Source organism: Epinephelus moara, chromosome 17 (assembly GCF_006386435.1).
Source record: "Epinephelus moara isolate mb chromosome 17, YSFRI_EMoa_1.0, whole genome shotgun sequence".
Taxonomy (NCBI): Eukaryota; Metazoa; Chordata; class Actinopteri; order Perciformes; family Serranidae; genus Epinephelus; species Epinephelus moara.
In genome coordinates, this window is record NC_065522.1 from 18,239,345 (window position 1) to 18,256,992 (window position 17,648).

Below are 17,648 nucleotides of genomic sequence, written 5' to 3' on the forward strand. Positions count from 1 at the left end.
CAAGCTCTAAAAATTATTCATATAAAACAAGGAAAGAATTCACTCTTTAGTTGAACTGGTCACAAGCAGCAGACTTATGCAACCGCTGACGAGGAGCCACAAATAGACACTGCGTCAATTTAAAGAAATACTTCACCCACAAAATGATCATTCGAAAATCAGTGACTCACCCCATGTTGCGTTGAATTTGGGACTATGAAAGAGGAATCCAAAAATAGAGAAAATTCTTACTCTCACACAACTCATTGATCCAGTCGTACGCTCAGTACCTCACAAACACAGGCATTTTTGCTAAAACCATACTATTTAAAATACTTGTGCAGTCCCATGCGCGGACGAGTCGCACACCTAGTCAAACGCTTGAGTTTGAAACTCTGCTCAGTGGAACGCACAAGCAGTTCAAACGCATGCACAACTCAAATGCAGAGGTGTTTTAAATGGTAAGATTTTGGGGAAAATGCTTGTGTTTGGAAAGCGTTTCACATATCACTCCACAGCTGAGACTTGGATTGTACTGCATGACTTGTGTGAGAGTTTGTAAACAGATGTTTTGATAAAGCTTTGCTGTTAAACGCAATCGCCTTTCTGTTTTTGGATTCTTCCTTCATCGATGGCATGCAAGAAAAAAAAAGTTTCCAACTACTCCTTTAAAAGGGTCACAAGCCAAAAATTTAGAAACCGAAATAACAAAAACTTCTGGTATTACAGAAATATTGTGCAACCTCAAGAAAATGAGCCCATCATGTTGAGCTTAAGAAAAAATGTTCCTTTGATCACATGAAAATGGAGGAAAATCTTTGATCATGTCCTCTGTGACTTTTGTAACAAAATGCTGCAGCTTAACTAAAACAGCATTTCATTCGGCAGCTGAGTGTTAGAGCTTAAAAAATGCTCAAGCATTCTTACCTTTTAAGTTGCAATAGAGGAGACACTTAAAAAACTGAGAATGCTTTACAAGCTTCAGTAGAGAAGTTAGGAAGTTAAACAATGCACCACCCCTCGCCTGCAAGACGACACTGAAGGACTGAAATACACAATCACATAGAGGCTACCCTGAGCAGATGTCCACAACCTGCATGCTGCAAAGTTGGGAGTATGTCTTTATACTGTGCAGGATAAAAGCACTCAAAGGATTCACAGAGTTGTGTTGACAAGTGTTAGACAGTTGTATAGTTTAGGACTTTTCTAATATAACTCAACGTGCGAATCGTCAGAGTATCAAGTGACAGAAGTGGGGCTTGATCACACGTAGCCTGACAGGCCTGCCTCAGACACACTGAGCTATAGAAAGCATGTTTGCGTGAGCAGCGAAACACTGCTGAGTCACACAAACTGTCTCTGGGCACACGGGAGCGGTAAATGCTAAAAAAAGGAATTAGAGGGGTGTAGGCCACGTAAGAGAGTTACAGTTGGCATGCAATTTACAATCAGTTTGATATGTAATAAACCGCTGGCAAAATACGGTTGTGTAACAGGAAAGAAAAAAGCAAAAGCGGAGAAGAAGAGAGGGTTCGGAGTGTGGACGTTGCCAAAGGAGACTGGAAAGGATAGGTGGAAAATCATCTGGGAGGGGTGCCTGATACGGTGTGGAGGAGGGAGGGGGGGACGGACGGCTGGTTTTTCCACTGCCAGAGAGAGAGAGGACGGCTAAATCAAATTAATTAGCTCCTTCATCTCCAGGCAGCTACTCAGGCATGCTGTACTGGCGAAGAGAGACAGTCGGAGGGAGAGGAGGGGGGGGGCTGTTGGCATAAGAGAATGGGAGAAAGCGAGATAGGACATGGTGGAGGGGTGAAAAGCCTGCTGTGTATGTGCGCCATTCAGGAGGACGGGCAGTGGAGGGGAGGGGTGCATAATTCTCTGATAAGCGTGAGGGTTGTTTTGCTGGAGCCTCTGTTCAGCCATGAGGAGGAGGAGGAAGTGGCTGCATGTTGGCTGACGCCGTGTGCTGCTGCGCTTCGGGGCGATGGTACTTCCTGTTTCTAGACAGCCTGTACTTTGAGGGCACTGTAAACAACCCTGCTTTTCTGCACGCCTCTTTAAATAGCACAGAGACACTTCAATCAGAGCCTCCCGGAAAGACAGGGAGCCGAGAACGTCTTGCAATAAGAAAGGAAAAAGAAAGGTACCAAGGGTTTTTGAGCGATGGCAGCATGAGGTACACTTATCCTGTGATCAAAAATAAAATAATATACCACTGACATCAGAAGAAAAGGAAAGCAGAAAAGGGGAAAGAAGAAAGTGAGGCAGATGGTTAGAGGCAATGGCGACACGCCAGGGGAAACACAACAGCAGCACAGCAGAAAAACTAAACACACAAAAAGTGAGAAAAGAGGAAAAGAGGCAGGGCGAGTGGTACGGCCAGGAGAGAGCCACTGCAGGCAGCATGTGGCCATCTCTGAGGCTTAGTGTGCAAGAGAGAGGAGTGAAGGAAATGCAACGAGGGAGGGAAGATGAGAGAGTGGAAGAGGGAGTCAGAAAAAATATGAAGAAGGTTTGAGTACAAGTGGGAGGTTCAGACAATAGGGGAGACGCTTCTGAGAGGGAGGAAAAGCAATCATGTGACTACAAGGGCGGACGGTGCAGAAAAAAGGTGGAAAAAAAACCACAAGGTTCCCAAAAGCTTAACAATGAGTGAGACGAAAATGAATGTGAAAAAAAAATATATATATACAGAGTACAGGCAAAGGGGAGCCTGACTGACAGTGCCAGAGGTCAAGACCTCGGGAGAAGAGAGCAGTGGACAGCTCAGTGCAGCAGCATTGCCTGGACGAGACTTGGCTGCACTGTGAGAACCCCAGATTAGCACTAAGCCGATTGCAACGCGAGGTAGGATCAAGAGCAATTAATTTAGCACCCAGATAGTTCCAGGAAGAGGCTGAAAGACTTTTAACAAAACGTAGATCTCCGGCAAAACTCAAATGCTAGCTGACTTAACATTCCTACTTGAGTCTGCTCTCTACAAATGAGCTGCCTATAAAGAACCCTGTGTAAAAGAGAGGAGCGGAGAATTTGGAAGGTCTGAAAGGGTGTGTGGATGATAAAAGGAAGGATAAAAGAAAGATGAAGACGCTTGGCAGGGGCTGACATCAGCCAAAACAAACACCCAAAGAACAGGACATTCTCTTGCGGACAGAAATGGGCCGGCCTGTTCCAATGGGCTCTCAGAGAGAGCATGCCTCCGACCCTGCGTCACCCATCCTTATTACAAAACAACATCCTGGTGCATAACTTAAGGGGGAATACAGCCTGAGACAGATTTCTTCTCATTCACATAACAACAGGTGATTCACTCTTATTTTGTGCGCAAAAATACGCACAAAACAGCCTGACTAGACAAATATTCTCGCAGTTGTTTCTCTATTTTTTGATGGTGTATCAGCTGATACTCGAGGCTACGACTGGCTATTTTTACAGCAATAAGTTCTAATTCTAATAAGAGTCTAATTCACAAACTTTACCACGGCTAACAAAATTTCATGGTCAGCAGGGATGTTTTATCCCAAAAAAAACCCCAGCATCACAGCCTTCAGGATGTGTTGCCTTGCTTTTCAGATTTCGGAGAAACTGAATTGTTTTAGAAAAAGCAGGCGTGTAGTGTATTTTTGGTGGACTGTGCTTCAACGGCTCACTCGCTGAACACGTCTAATGAGGGTACTTTCTTCTTCCCTTCTGATCAGAGTGCAGTTATAGTTTAGGCTCTTTGATTGTTAATCAGATTGAAAAAATAAATAGTCTGCTCCTCCCACCATGCTTTGCATCTGCCTGTCTGTCTCTCCCTCCCTCCTTGTTCGCCGACTTTATTGTGCTACAAAGCTCCCCCCCTCCCCACCAACCCCTGAAAACACACACTCGCTGTCAGGCTCTGACATCAACAGACAAGAGCTCCCCCTAGATACATGAATCCTCACCCCTTACAGGAATTAATGCCTCGGGAGAGATATCACATGCTGCAACACGTATATACTATATTTATATATACAGTATATGAACTGCCAAGGCAGGAACAAAAAATTATACTTTATTATACCTAAAGCCTGAACTATTTTTCCCACAAACATTACCTCACAGTGATGTCTTCTCTAAAAAAGCAACTACTGTGAATAACCTACAGCCACCCATATGCTACAGATCATGCAGACAAAGTCAGACTGTCAAAACCGCCAAGTGTTCATCAGCAAGGCCCAACGTTATCAGTGTACTTGCAAGCATCACAGGCAAATACCACTTAAAATCAATTAGAATTTAAAAAAAAAAAAGACCAATGCCATCACTTCAACAACAAAATGTAGGCATATCTAAACACTTCTGAGGGTAAGTCATCAGATGTGTTCTCACGGCACAACACTGCAGTATTTCTAAGACATTAAATAATCAAACTGTGTTCATAAGCTTTCAGCGCTTCGCATTTTTAAATAATTTCACACATTTCCAGCTCTTACAAACATCCATTTTAAGGTAACCTCATGTTTAAATTACAGTGCAGGGGTGAAAGAAGAGATCAGATGTTGTACAAGTAATCACACAATAGTGTACAAAGTTTAAGTCCTGCATTTGAATTTTTACCCAAGTAAAATTATGTAAGTATTACCAGCAAAATATACTTTAAGCATTACAGGTAAAAGTAATTATACTAATGACCACTGTTACATTATTAGAGGATTATGTAAGCCACATTATACAGCTGTATCAAGTCGAGGTTGGGCAAATATTAATTATTTATCATGCCATCTACTATTGTTTTGCATGTTGAGTCCATATCGGCAACAAAATTACTGTTAGATAATTGCAGAAGATTAGAGTTGTGGTATAAATACACACAAATTGCAAATACCTCACACTACTGTACAGTACTTGAGTAAATGTACATAGAATACACTCCTATATTTACGTAATATATACATTTGCCTTGTCAGTTATAAATCTTATGTTGGACATTCAGTCTGTCATATTTAATATAAAAAAGCATGGTATACGTGATGTTTAAAGCCCCACCCATATTGATATGAATACATTTTACTTGCAACTGCTTCTGATATCTCTAACATTTTGCAGAAATCATTTAACAACTGTGCTTGCAGATTTTCTACCCAAGTACAGGCCTGAGACCTCCAGGCTACTCGGTGCACTAACCTGCTTGTAGCAGTAGAGGGAGCATGTCTGACAGCCTGGTGGGACTTGCTTCCGCATTGAAAATGTGGTTGTGCAATGCTTTGCAACGCTGATCATTCTCAGTATGAGCCAGAGGAGGGAGCCAGCTGGTCAATAATGAATCCTTTGTATAGTCATGGTATTGCATGGCACATGGTGAACAAAGTGATTTACTGTCACATTCTTCTACGCATGTCAAACCTTTTTTTGTTTCAGTTTAATAAAATAACTCAGAACAGAACATGGTTTAGACTCCATAAGGATACTGCAGATGTGGCAGATGTGATGTATCCTTGCATCTGGGCTTGACTGATGCCACTCTCTCTCTGCTGGACCTGCCAAAATAAGAGATGATGGCAAAGAGGCATGTTCATGCTGGTAGCAGCACATCAACAGTCAGCTGTACCACATGACATGAATGCAACAGTCAACACGGCTTTTGTGAAATGAATTTTGTGTAATTACTCAGGAATAAAACAACCCCACAGTCCATCATGTTGGTTCAGTATCTTTATTTAAACAAAGGGCAGTCAAAAATTATAACACAAGGTGTCAGGATGTTTTAAGCACTGTTACATAGTCATTACATTTGATAAAAAGGCCTACAAGCAACACCAGACTGAATTAAAGCAATCATAGCACTGAGACATTGAGATGTAATTAAACCACAGTGTAGCTTTTACTTCCTCTTCTTACAGACAAAATGCACAACAGTCAAGAGAGACATTATTCCAGCACCTTATGCAAATACCTCCACACTTCTTGAATGGGACAACGGAGATTTATGGCTCTCAAAGGACCATACATTAACACACTGTGCCGTTCTGCTTTTAGACATTTATTTAGCCATTAACACCGGACAACCATGTTCTCTTCCCTTGGGCACAATTAACGAGAGCTAACCGGATAAATCTATTGTGTAACAAGCTAATGGCATCTCCCAAGTCCCTGGAGACGAGATTAATACTTCAACTAACCTTTAAACACCTAACTATAAGTAATCATACGAGTGAGTAAATGGGAGGAATGCCTCAATTGTCGCAATCACTGTAAAACCAGCTCTTAAAACACCCTGTAAACTACACAGCAGGATTATCCTTCCAATAGCAGACAAATATGCACGTAGTAAGCTAGCAAAATGGCTTCAACTTCGACACCGACGGAGAGTCAAGACTATTGAAATGTCAGCTAGGAAACTTGAGAGGCAGTTTCGTCACTTTAAAATCTATAACGTAAACATTAGAAAGATAAATAGTGAACTTAACCGCTCCTTGTTTTGTTCACGGAGCTCGACATGTCGTTGCAATTGCGCAGCTATTTGGCCGGTCAAGTTAGCCAACAAGAATATCCCAGACTCCATCTTTCTCGTTCACAACAAGAAGCATATCGTCAAACACCGCCATGTTGGGCGCTAATGGAGTCCAACTATGCTAGCTATTATAGCTTTACGTTAGTCCTCAAAGCAACGTTATAACACAGTACATACCGTCTCCATCAGTTTAAACAACACCTGTTTACTGCAACATTAACATTAAGACAAAGGCTGACTAGCAAAACCGCGGATTTACTTAGCTAACGTGGCTAATAATTAACTTATAAGAAGCTAACGTTAGCTGGACGTTTTGTTCCGTATCGTTAAGTACAAGGCTAAACCATCAAGCTTAGTTAATACACCTTGGTATAGCAGTACTTAAAAATGTTTTATATTGCTTTCACATCTTATTACATTAACTACACACAATAAATATGAAGAATGTGTAAAATAATAGACAAACGGCAGGGAACATACCGTCGTTGTCGGCGGAGCAATCTTACGTTAAGCTAACCAGATCATCAGCTGTAACGATAATGCTTAGAAACCTAAATTTGGATTTCATATCGCATTTATCTGGTTAATAAATGCCTTGTAATAATCATACTCTTGAATAATTCAAGTTAGTTGCCAATTAAATAAATAGCTAAGTATTGTTTCTTAACCGCCAAAACGACGGCATTTCAGGCTGCCTTCGAAACGTGGCCTACGACATTTTTCATATTTTAACAAAAAAATTAAAAAAACATAAGAACAACTGAACAATAATATTAGATATAAATCACACAGAGAACATGTTCATGCAAAAACGGTCAACAGCTGTTGAAAAACAAACGTTAAATCAACACTTAAGGCTTCCCCGAGAGTTTCCTATAGGGCGTGCGGAAAATCCAGTCCACTGGCCGGACATCACTCGCAGGCGAGTCCGAGGCTTGCAACAAAGTCCCAGAAATCCAAAAAAGAAGAGGACGAAAAACCGAACCGTCGACGTGATTCTAAAGCAGCTCGAAAATAATCCATGATACAGTGTTTCGAGGTGAAAATATACTGTATTTCGACCATTTTCCCCTGTTTAATGAAAGGTCTTAACAGGCCTCAGCCCTGAGCCTCTTTTCTTAGAGCCCAGGCTGATCTAGAGCGAGACGAACGGGAGAACAGAGATTTTTTTTATTTTTGCTCTGAGGGAAGAAATTCACATCGGCCGCGTTCGACAAACATCGGAAGAAGGGCGGGTTTTGTTGAAATTATTCTAAGAAGGTTCATTTCTTCACAGCCATTGGTTAGCTCTTTTCTACTCCTCAATATTCATGACAAAACGGACGAATCAAGAGGATTTTAATTGAATATTCATATTTTACATGCAAAATATACAACGCACCGCCTACTCTGTTTTAATACAGCCAATCGGAATGAGTTAAGATTAAATCAACGCCCGCCTTTAGTTCCGATTCGCTAGAAAAAACAAACGTGCTCTCTGATTGGCTGTACGTGAAACCAAATTAATTATTCATATAACTGTCTTGAATGGCCAATGAGCGTTTTACTACAGAGATCCATGTCCCACCTTCCGAAGAGCCAGTCCCTGCCTTTTTGGGTGTGCAACCCCGTAGTATGCACTCAGTCTATATAAACAAGCGTTGAACCGCTTCATGCTCAGAAGCGCTTAGAGCGCTCCACAGTGTAGATCAAAAAAGGGAAGGGAGCAGTCGGTAGCCATCTTACTTAGGACCAAAACACAAATAACTCGACTATAAAGGCAACCGACAGCAGAGGTCCCTGGGATATCGCCTTCGGAGACTTTCCGGTCACCGTTGGCGGCCTGACCAGAGTCGTGGTGACAATTTAAAGGCTGTTCCTGCTCACAAAGCGGCGTGCCGAGGAAGGACGCGTCTCTTTGAATAGACAGGATGCACGGACCGCCCTCCGGCGACAGCGCATGCCCATTGCGCACGATCAAGAGAGTTCAATTCGGCATCATCAGTCCAGATGAGCTTGTAGGTTTTCTTTTTGGGGGAGTGGGGGTATTTTATTAATTCTCGGACAGATCACACATCACTCTTACAGTTTCTTGACTAATCTTGTAGTTTAACAAATGTGGCAAAGACATGGTTCTGTTTACAACGGAAAATGCTGGCTGTTAGCCTAGCCTAGCTAACTAGCTGTGTCAGGCTGGTGGAGCTTGTGCTAACTAGCATGTTGCAGGAAGTTTGAAAAACTTTAAGCACAACATTTTAGAGAAATGATCCTTGCTATCACATGAATTAAACCCCCTTTTTATTCATGTAATGTATGTTATAGACCCATCAGTGAGTAGAAATGTTGGTTACTTGGTAGTTATTCGTTGTACACACAGCTCGTTTGTTTTTACTACTGGTCGCATTGTACGCATTGGTCTGTTTTTTCTCACACAATAAATTAATAAAAGGGTACTTACACAAAGTCCGATATGCATGTTTTCTTTAACTCAGGGTTGGGTGTTAAGTGGTTGTATGGATTCATGAATTTTAGTTTCATATTAGAGGTAAAGTTGATGTTTACAGAATTTTTTTAGCCCATTTCAGCTCTCTCTAGACAAATTTAGATTTGTATAATTTTCAAATCTGTTTGATCTAAACTTTTAACACTGACAAGTAGATGATGGTTTGTAGAAATTTTGATCGGTCACTGATTCAGATGAATGCTTGTCAAAAATAAATATAACATTAGGTGTTTATATTCTAGCACTGACAGTAGATGATCGACTTACTATTTCAACATCAAATTAAGTACATACTGTCTTTCTCCCCAGAAACGGATGTCTGTTACGGAAGGGGGTATCAAATACCCTGAAACAACAGAAGGAGGACGTCCTAAACTTGGTGGCCTTATGGACCCGAGACAAGGGGTCATAGAGCGGACGGGAAGATGTCAGACATGTGCAGGTATGTCATGTTAGCATTTGATGCTGAAATATATTATTGATCAGTCGAGCGTTGTCTGTATCTGATGTCATTACTTATTAATAATATAAACCTGGTTTTTGTTTCCTCAGGCAACATGACAGAATGCCCCGGCCACTTTGGGCACATAGAACTGGCAAAGCCAGTTTTCCATGTCGGCTTCGTAACAAAGATAATGAAGGTTCTTCGATGTGTCTGCTTCTTTTGCTCCAAGCTGTTAGTGGATTCGGTATGTCCATTCTGCATATTACCATACGTAATGATAATAATCCATTGATATTTTATTATGAAAGTATTATATTCTATTATTTGATGTTTAACATGCTCCCATCGCTGTTATCTCCAGAACAATCCAAAGATCAAAGACATCCTGATAAAATCTAAAGGGCAGCCGAGGAAACGTTTGACACATGTGTACGAGCTGTGCAAAGGAAAAAATATCTGTGAAGGAGGAGAGGAGATGGACAACAAATTTGGAATGGAACAGCAGGAGACTGAGGAGGACATTACCAAGGAGAAGGTATTTGGGAGGAGTCTTTCTGTCATAGTTAATAGGCATTTTGACTCTTAAAATTCACAGGACTGCTCAACTTATTTTCTCTCTCACGCACTTTCCTTCACTCCCCATAATGTGATTTAACACAGGGCCACGGTGGCTGCGGGCGCTACCAGCCACGCATCAGACGCTCCGGCTTGGAGCTGTACGCCGAGTGGAAGCACGTCAATGAGGATTCGCAGGAGAAGAAAATCCTGCTGAGTCCCGAGCGTGTGCACGAGATCTTCAAGCGCATCTCGGACGAAGAGGACATCATCTTGGGCATGGACCCCAAGTTTGCACGACCAGAGTGGATGATTGTAACTGTGTTGCCTGTGCCTCCGCTGGCTGTCAGGCCTGCTGTGGTCATGCAGGGCTCTGCCCGTAACCAGGTAAAGCAATATGACCCCAGACTAAATTTTTTTTGTTATGGTGTTAAACTGCATGTTTTTAAGCTGTGTAAAAATGAAATTCCAATGACAACAAATTAACAATTAACTTCTGTGTTAAAGGATGACTTGACCCACAAGCTGGCTGACATTGTTAAAATCAACAACCAGCTGAGAAGAAATGAGCAGAGTGGTGCGGCAGCTCACGTCATAGCTGAGGATGTCAAACTGCTCCAGTTTCATGTCGCCACCATGGTGGACAATGAATTGCCGGGCCTGCCAAGGGTAAGAATGCTCCTCCCTGATGCCTTGAATAGGGTTAGATTTGTGCCAAGTACAACAATCAATGGAGCATAGTCGAAATAACACTAATGTGAGCCCAGCCTCTGTTGCTTTCACAGTCAGTATTTTTGGGTGTTAAAGTTACAATGAATTTTCCCTTCCACAGGCGATGCAAAAGTCTGGCCGCCCTCTCAAATCCATAAAACAGCGTCTAAAGGGAAAGGAGGGGCGAGTGAGAGGTAACCTCATGGGCAAGCGTGTGGACTTCTCTGCCCGAACTGTCATCACCCCAGACCCCAACCTGCAGATCGACCAAGTTGGCGTGCCACGATCCATCGCAGCCAATATGACCTTCCCAGAAATTGTCACACCATTTAATATTGACAGGTACTGCCAAGCAGTTAGCTGATTAAACATTATCCAATGCATAAAAACCTGTGTTTCAAAACAATGTCTATGAAATGTGTCCGCTAATTCATTCCGATGACTGTCTCAGATTACAAGAGCTGGTGCGAAGAGGCAACAGCCAGTACCCAGGAGCCAAATACATCATCCGTGACAATGGAGACAGAATTGACCTGCGATTCCACCCAAAACCAAGTGACCTTCACCTGCAGATTGGCTACAAGGCAAGATTTAAACACCTATAAGAAACTTCAAAGCTACATCTACAACTATGGTTTGTCAGATGATCTAAAATATATTTTTATACTGACTAAACTAACATTTCTCACTGTTTAGGTGGAAAGACACATGTGTGACGGCGACATCGTCATCTTCAACAGACAGCCCACACTACATAAAATGTCCATGATGGGGCACAGGGTCAGGATTCTGCCCTGGTCTACATTTCGACTCAATCTCAGGTACCAAATGAAGACCACAAGTCGCTGGCTTACATTAATTGTACATAATTATGTTTTTGGACTGTATCTACACTAACTTTGGTATGCTCTAAAATGCCATGCTCTCATCTCCCTCTAGTGTCACCACCCCATACAACGCTGACTTTGACGGGGATGAGATGAACCTCCACTTGCCTCAGTCCCTCGAGACGAGGGCAGAGATTCAGGAGCTGGCCATGGTGCCGCGTATGATCGTCACACCCCAGTCCAACAGGCCCGTCATGGGTATCGTGCAGGACACCCTCACAGCTGTCCGCAAATTCACCAAAAGAGACGTCTTCTTAGAGAGGGTGAGAAGATTGGCACGGGGTCACCAGCTGCTGATTTTTCTGGGCTGAAAGGGTTGTTAACACTGTCTTTCTCCACCACAGGGTGAAGTGATGAACCTTCTCATGTTCCTCTCCACCTGGGATGGTAAAGTGCCTCAGCCGGCCATCCTCAAGCCCCGTCCTCTGTGGACCGGCAAGCAGATCTTCAGCCTAATCATTCCTGGACACATTAACGTGATCCGCACGCACAGCACCCATCCCGACGATGAAGACAGCGGCCCGTACAAGCACATCTCCCCTGGGGACACCAAGGTACAAGATCCCTGATTAATCATGTATAGATTTAAGAATGGAAATCAATTAAAGTGCAAGTGAATTCACGTTGAACTCACTCACACAGGTCATTGTGGAGAACGGTGAGCTGATCATGGGCATCCTGTGTAAGAAATCACTGGGAACCTCAGCCGGCTCCCTCGTCCACATCTCATACCTGGAGATGGGCCACGACATCACTAGACTCTTCTACTCCAACATTCAGACAGTGGTCAACAACTGGCTGCTCATCGAGGGTAAGTGTACAGTTTGGTATTTTTTTAAATTGATAGTGTTTTGGCAACCAACACTTTATGGTCTTTGTCACTGATTTGTCTCAATATTTTTCTTCTTCAGGTCATTCCATTGGTATTGGTGACTCCATTGCTGATGCCAAGACCTACCTTGACATCCAGAACACCATCAAGAAAGCCAAACAGGATGTGATAGAAGTAAGCACAAAGTGTTTGTAAAGTCACCAACATCTCAAATGTGGTTGTATCAACATAGTTCTACCTGTTTTTCAGCAGGAATCACACATAGGAAAGTGCTATATTACCATTTCCTTTTGTCTGCCAGGTCATCGAGAAAGCTCACAACAATGAGCTGGAGCCAACACCTGGTAACACACTGAGGCAGACCTTTGAGAACCAGGTGAATCGTATCCTCAACGACGCTCGTGACAAAACAGGATCCTCAGCCCAGAAGTCTCTGTCTGAGTACAACAACTTCAAGTCCATGGTGGTGGCTGGCTCTAAGGGCTCAAAGATTAACATCTCACAGGTAAAATAAACCTTCTAACATCATCTTTACCTCACATTAGACAAATGAAAGCTTTGATTCACATCTCTCTACCTCTTACCTCCTTGTTCAGGTTATTGCCGTGGTGGGGCAGCAGAACGTGGAGGGTAAACGAATCCCCTTCGGCTTCAAACACCGCACGCTGCCTCACTTCATTAAGGATGACTACGGTCCTGAGAGTAGAGGCTTTGTGGAGAACTCCTACCTGGCTGGCTTGACTCCAACTGAGTTCTTCTTCCACGCCATGGGAGGCAGAGAGGGTCTGATCGACACAGCTGTCAAGACTGCTGAGACTGGTAAGTCCGAGCAGCTGGATGGGAGGATTGTGCGGGAAGAAATGAGTCAGGATGGGTTTCAAAAATAAACAAGAGTAACTATTTTTTAGTAGTTATTAGTACTAACCCCAGGCATCTAAATGGACAGTCCATCAACAAAGAAGCCTTTATAGTTTCTAACGTGGTAAGTCTACCTCACCAGGTTACATCCAGCGTCGTCTGATCAAGTCTATGGAGTCGGTGATGGTGAAGTACGACGGCACGGTACGAAACTCCATCAACCAGGTGGTTCAGCTGCGTTACGGTGAGGACGGCCTGGCAGGAGAGAACGTCGAGTTCCAGAACGTGGCAACACTCAAACCCTCACACAAGGCCTTTGAAAAGAAGTAAGTCACACGCACCAATATAGAATTAGAGTAGTATAAGCCATGCTTTCATAAATCTGATGTCAGTGGCTTTTTCAGTACCTCACATGGATTTGTGATTAGTGGAAGGGAGTTTCAGTCCCAAACTTGCTATAACTTTACCCACTTACGTGCGTGGTATTGTCTGCGGCTTAACTCTTTGTCATTTTCTGTCTAGGTTCAAGTTTGATTGCACCAATGAGCGAGCTCTGAGGAGGATGCTGCAGGAAGACGTAGTCAAAGACGTGTTGACCAACGCTCACGTTCAGAGTTCCTTGGAGAGGGAGTTTGACAAGATGAAGGAGGACAGGGACGTCTTACGAGCCATTTTCCCCACCGGGGACAGTAAGGTGTGTGTGCTCACATTCGTTGACGTACCTCAGCTCTTTCAACAGTCTCTTGGTCTGCCACGTGCAATCAAAACTACACATATAATCTAATGTTTCTCCTCGCCTGCAGGTGGTGCTGCCGTGCAACCTGGCCAGAATGATCTGGAACGCTCAGAAGATCTTCCGCATCAACACTCGAACCCCGACAGACCTCAATCCTCTCAGGGTGGTCGAGGGTGAGCTGAAAAATAGCACAATAACTGAAGATTTAACAAATCAACACTCACTGTTTACTCGTCCTCCGTTAATTAGCTGCTACTCAGACAGTGTCTTCATGCTATATTTAGCCACAGGACTTTGTGAACCATGTGAAAGAGGCACTGGCTGTACAGTTAGATATAGGAGATCATGGCCTGACCTTGGGTGCCCCTTAAAGCCATGTAAAGCTACTTGGTGAATCAACAGTTGAAGTCCTCGTCTCTCTGCTCGATAGAGAAAACTATATCTTCCAGCATCGAGTATCTAGGATTCAAATGTTCTATGAAATATAGCTCATTATAAAACTGGTCTAATAAAAGTCAATACTTTAAGAGGCATTGTAGCATTAATCCTTGTGTTTGCATCCCCAGGTGTTCACGAGTTGAGTAAGAAGCTGGTGATTGTAAACGGTGACGACCCGCTCAGCAGACAGGCCCAGCAGAACGCCACTCTGCTGTTCAACATCCACCTGCGCTCCACCCTCTGCTCCAAACGCATGACCGAGGAGTTCCGCCTTTCCACAGAGGCCTTCGACTGGCTGCTGGGAGAGATCGAGACCAAATTCAACCAGTCCATTGTACGTTTAGCACATTGTTGTATCCTGATATGTCAGACAACTACACTGTTTTTTTGCCTTTTTCATTTAATCTCATGTTTTCCTCCGTTTCCAGGCCCACCCAGGTGAAATGGTTGGCGCTCTGGCCGCTCAGTCGCTGGGAGAGCCGGCCACCCAGATGACACTGAACACTTTCCACTACGCCGGTGTGTCGGCCAAGAACGTAACGCTCGGTGTGCCTCGTCTAAAGGAGTTGATCAACATCTCCAAGAGGCCCAAAACACCCTCACTGACGGTTTTCCTGCTGGGTCAGGCAGCCCGTGACGCTGAGAGGGCCAAGGACATCCTGTGTCGACTGGAGCACACCACACTGCGAAAGGTTAGAGAAAGACAGTGAATGGTTTTTGATTCACCACCCCTTCTAACTTTGCAATTCCATATCTGATAATGACATATCAACAAAAGAATTTCATCCTACTTTGACGCAGTGGCTAAACATTTGCCTTGTTACTTAGGTGACAGCCAACACCGCCATCTACTACGACCCCAACCCCCAGAACACAGTGGTGGCCGAGGACCAGGAGTGGGTGAACGTCTACTATGAGATGCCCGACTTCGACGTGACTCGCATTTCGCCATGGCTGCTGCGTATCGAGCTCGACCGCAAGCACATGACTGATCGTAAGCTGACTATGGAGCAGATTGCAGAGAAGATCAACGCAGGTAGGACATGAACACATACTGTTATTCACTGTTTTAACACAAACAAGGTGGTTCTTCGTAATGACACTCATGTTTTCCTGCAAGGTTTCGGAGATGATCTGAACTGTATCTTCAATGACGACAACGCTGAGAAGCTCGTTCTGCGAATCAGAATCATGAACAGCGATGAGAACAAGTTCCAAGAGGTAAGCATTGATATTCACTAAGGATAAGTGCACTGTAGTCAGCTTCAATATCAGTCATAATACCTGTGTTTTCTGTGTCTAGGATGAGGAGGTTGTGGACAAAATGGACGACGATGTGTTCTTGAGGTGCATCGAGTCCAACATGCTGACAGACATGACCCTACAAGGCATTGAGCAGATCAGCAAGGTAACAGAGTTCACACACACACACACTAATAATAGTATTCACCTACAGAGGGTTTCCATTACAGGATGATTGCAGATCCCACACAATCATGTCATTAGTAACAATAGGAAATACCTGCCTGTGGCTGCAAGTTAAAGGTCACACTCTCCTCCTCCAGGTGTACATGCACTTGCCTCAGACTGACAATAAGAAGAAGATCATCATCACGGAGGATGGCGAGTTCAAGGCCCTGCAGGAGTGGATCCTTGAGACAGACGGTGTCAGCCTCATGAGAGTCCTCAGCGAGAAGGACGTAGATCCCGTCAGGACCACCTCCAACGACATTGTGGAGATCTTCACGGTAAGAAAGCGTAAAAATACCTTCATTTTCAAAGTGTAATAACAGCAGAATTTTACAGATATTTATCTGCTCTCTCTTCTGCTTCTCTCTTGTGTAGGTCTTGGGAATTGAGGCAGTGCGAAAGGCTCTGGAGAGGGAGTTGTACCACGTCATCTCCTTTGACGGTTCCTACGTCAACTACCGTCACTTGGCTCTGCTCTGTGACACCATGACCTGCCGCGGTCACTTGATGGCCATCACACGTCACGGCATCAACCGTCAAGACACGGGACCACTCATGAAGTGTTCCTTTGAGGAGACGGTAAGAGGACCATCAAAGACTCTACTTTACTAAACTGCTGCTGATTAGAAAAAGGATTGTCTTAATAACCTCTCTTTCTTGCACCTCCTCCTCCAGGTGGATGTGTTGATGGAGGCGTCGTCCCACGGTGAGAGTGACCCCATGAAGGGAGTATCTGAGAACATCATGCTTGGCCAGCTCGCTCCGGCTGGTACGGGATGCTTCGACCTGCTGTTGGATGCCGAGAAGTGTAAATATGGCATGGAGATCCCGACAAACATACCTGGCATCAGCGTGGCTGGACGTAAGTCAAAAGACGTTAGATTTAATGGAGAAATGTTTCTATTACTGATATTGTATAAGAGCTACGATGTTTATGTTCTATATGTGTCCTATTTGCAGCCACTGGAATGTTCTTTGGTACGGTGCCGAGCCCCATGAGTGGTATGTCACCTGCCATGACCCCCTGGAACACGGGAGCAACACCGGCCTACGGTGCCTGGTCCCCTAGTGTCGGTAAGTGTTTCCTCAAGTTGAGTTGGCTCTTTTCCTGTTTCCTTTGTGTTTCCGTTACTGAGCTTTGCCCTTGATTATTTTTCCTCCAGGAAGCGGCATGACCCCCGGAGCAGCAGGTTTCTCTCCCAGTGCGGCGTCAGACGCGAGTGGCTTCTCTCCGGGCTACTCCCCGGCCTGGTCGCCCACTCCTGGGTCTCCAGGATCTCCAGGACCTGCCAGCCCGTACATCCCATCTCCAGGTTAGACACTGAGGGGGGAAAAGCACATGTGGCTTATTAATGAAACAATTTTCACAACATACAGTGTGTAGATGTGTATGTAAGAAAGACAGGGAATCTCCCTCTGCGTCCTTTTCCCCTTAAAGAACACCCCTTAAAGTTTTTCTGTTTTTCTCCATAGGTGGAGCCATGTCACCCAACTACTCACCCACCTCCCCGGCCTACGAGCCTCGCTCCCCTGGAGGCTACACCCCACAGAGTCCAGGCTACTCCCCAACATCACCCTCCTACTCCCCGACTTCTCCCTCCTACTCCCCGACCAGCCCCAACTACAGCCCGACATCTCCCTCCTACTCACCCACCTCGCCCAGTTACTCCCCAACCTCTCCGTCCTACTCTCCCACATCTCCATCTTACTCCCCGACGTCTCCCTCCTACTCCCCCACATCCCCGTCCTACTCCCCCACATCCCCCTCCTACTC

At 44.4% G+C, this 17,648-nt stretch overlaps 1 protein-coding gene across 1 annotated transcript in view; it reads left to right on the forward strand.

The window, feature by feature from the left end:
- The first annotated feature begins 8,108 nt into the window (after nucleotides 1-8,108).
- The window catches only part of polr2a (RNA polymerase II subunit A), a 12,626-nt gene continuing 3,086 nt past the window's right edge, over nucleotides 8,109-17,648 (forward strand). Inside the window, exons 1-29 of the mRNA XM_050067850.1 lie at nucleotides 8,109-8,457; nucleotides 9,252-9,384; nucleotides 9,495-9,631; nucleotides 9,749-9,922; nucleotides 10,048-10,329; nucleotides 10,450-10,611; nucleotides 10,775-10,995; nucleotides 11,105-11,237; nucleotides 11,350-11,474; nucleotides 11,593-11,803; nucleotides 11,885-12,094; nucleotides 12,183-12,351; nucleotides 12,452-12,546; nucleotides 12,674-12,877; nucleotides 12,969-13,191; nucleotides 13,373-13,556; nucleotides 13,753-13,924; nucleotides 14,034-14,139; nucleotides 14,533-14,738; nucleotides 14,833-15,096; nucleotides 15,233-15,440; nucleotides 15,525-15,625; nucleotides 15,708-15,812; nucleotides 15,970-16,152; nucleotides 16,250-16,453; nucleotides 16,550-16,736; nucleotides 16,835-16,948; nucleotides 17,038-17,187; nucleotides 17,348-17,648. Coding sequence (XP_049923807.1) covers nucleotides 8,371-8,457; nucleotides 9,252-9,384; nucleotides 9,495-9,631; nucleotides 9,749-9,922; nucleotides 10,048-10,329; nucleotides 10,450-10,611; nucleotides 10,775-10,995; nucleotides 11,105-11,237; nucleotides 11,350-11,474; nucleotides 11,593-11,803; nucleotides 11,885-12,094; nucleotides 12,183-12,351; nucleotides 12,452-12,546; nucleotides 12,674-12,877; nucleotides 12,969-13,191; nucleotides 13,373-13,556; nucleotides 13,753-13,924; nucleotides 14,034-14,139; nucleotides 14,533-14,738; nucleotides 14,833-15,096; nucleotides 15,233-15,440; nucleotides 15,525-15,625; nucleotides 15,708-15,812; nucleotides 15,970-16,152; nucleotides 16,250-16,453; nucleotides 16,550-16,736; nucleotides 16,835-16,948; nucleotides 17,038-17,187; nucleotides 17,348-17,648 — 5,051 coding nt within the window. The 5' untranslated portion in view covers nucleotides 8,109-8,370. The remainder of the gene's footprint in view (nucleotides 8,458-9,251; nucleotides 9,385-9,494; nucleotides 9,632-9,748; nucleotides 9,923-10,047; nucleotides 10,330-10,449; nucleotides 10,612-10,774; nucleotides 10,996-11,104; nucleotides 11,238-11,349; nucleotides 11,475-11,592; nucleotides 11,804-11,884; nucleotides 12,095-12,182; nucleotides 12,352-12,451; nucleotides 12,547-12,673; nucleotides 12,878-12,968; nucleotides 13,192-13,372; nucleotides 13,557-13,752; nucleotides 13,925-14,033; nucleotides 14,140-14,532; nucleotides 14,739-14,832; nucleotides 15,097-15,232; nucleotides 15,441-15,524; nucleotides 15,626-15,707; nucleotides 15,813-15,969; nucleotides 16,153-16,249; nucleotides 16,454-16,549; nucleotides 16,737-16,834; nucleotides 16,949-17,037; nucleotides 17,188-17,347) is intronic.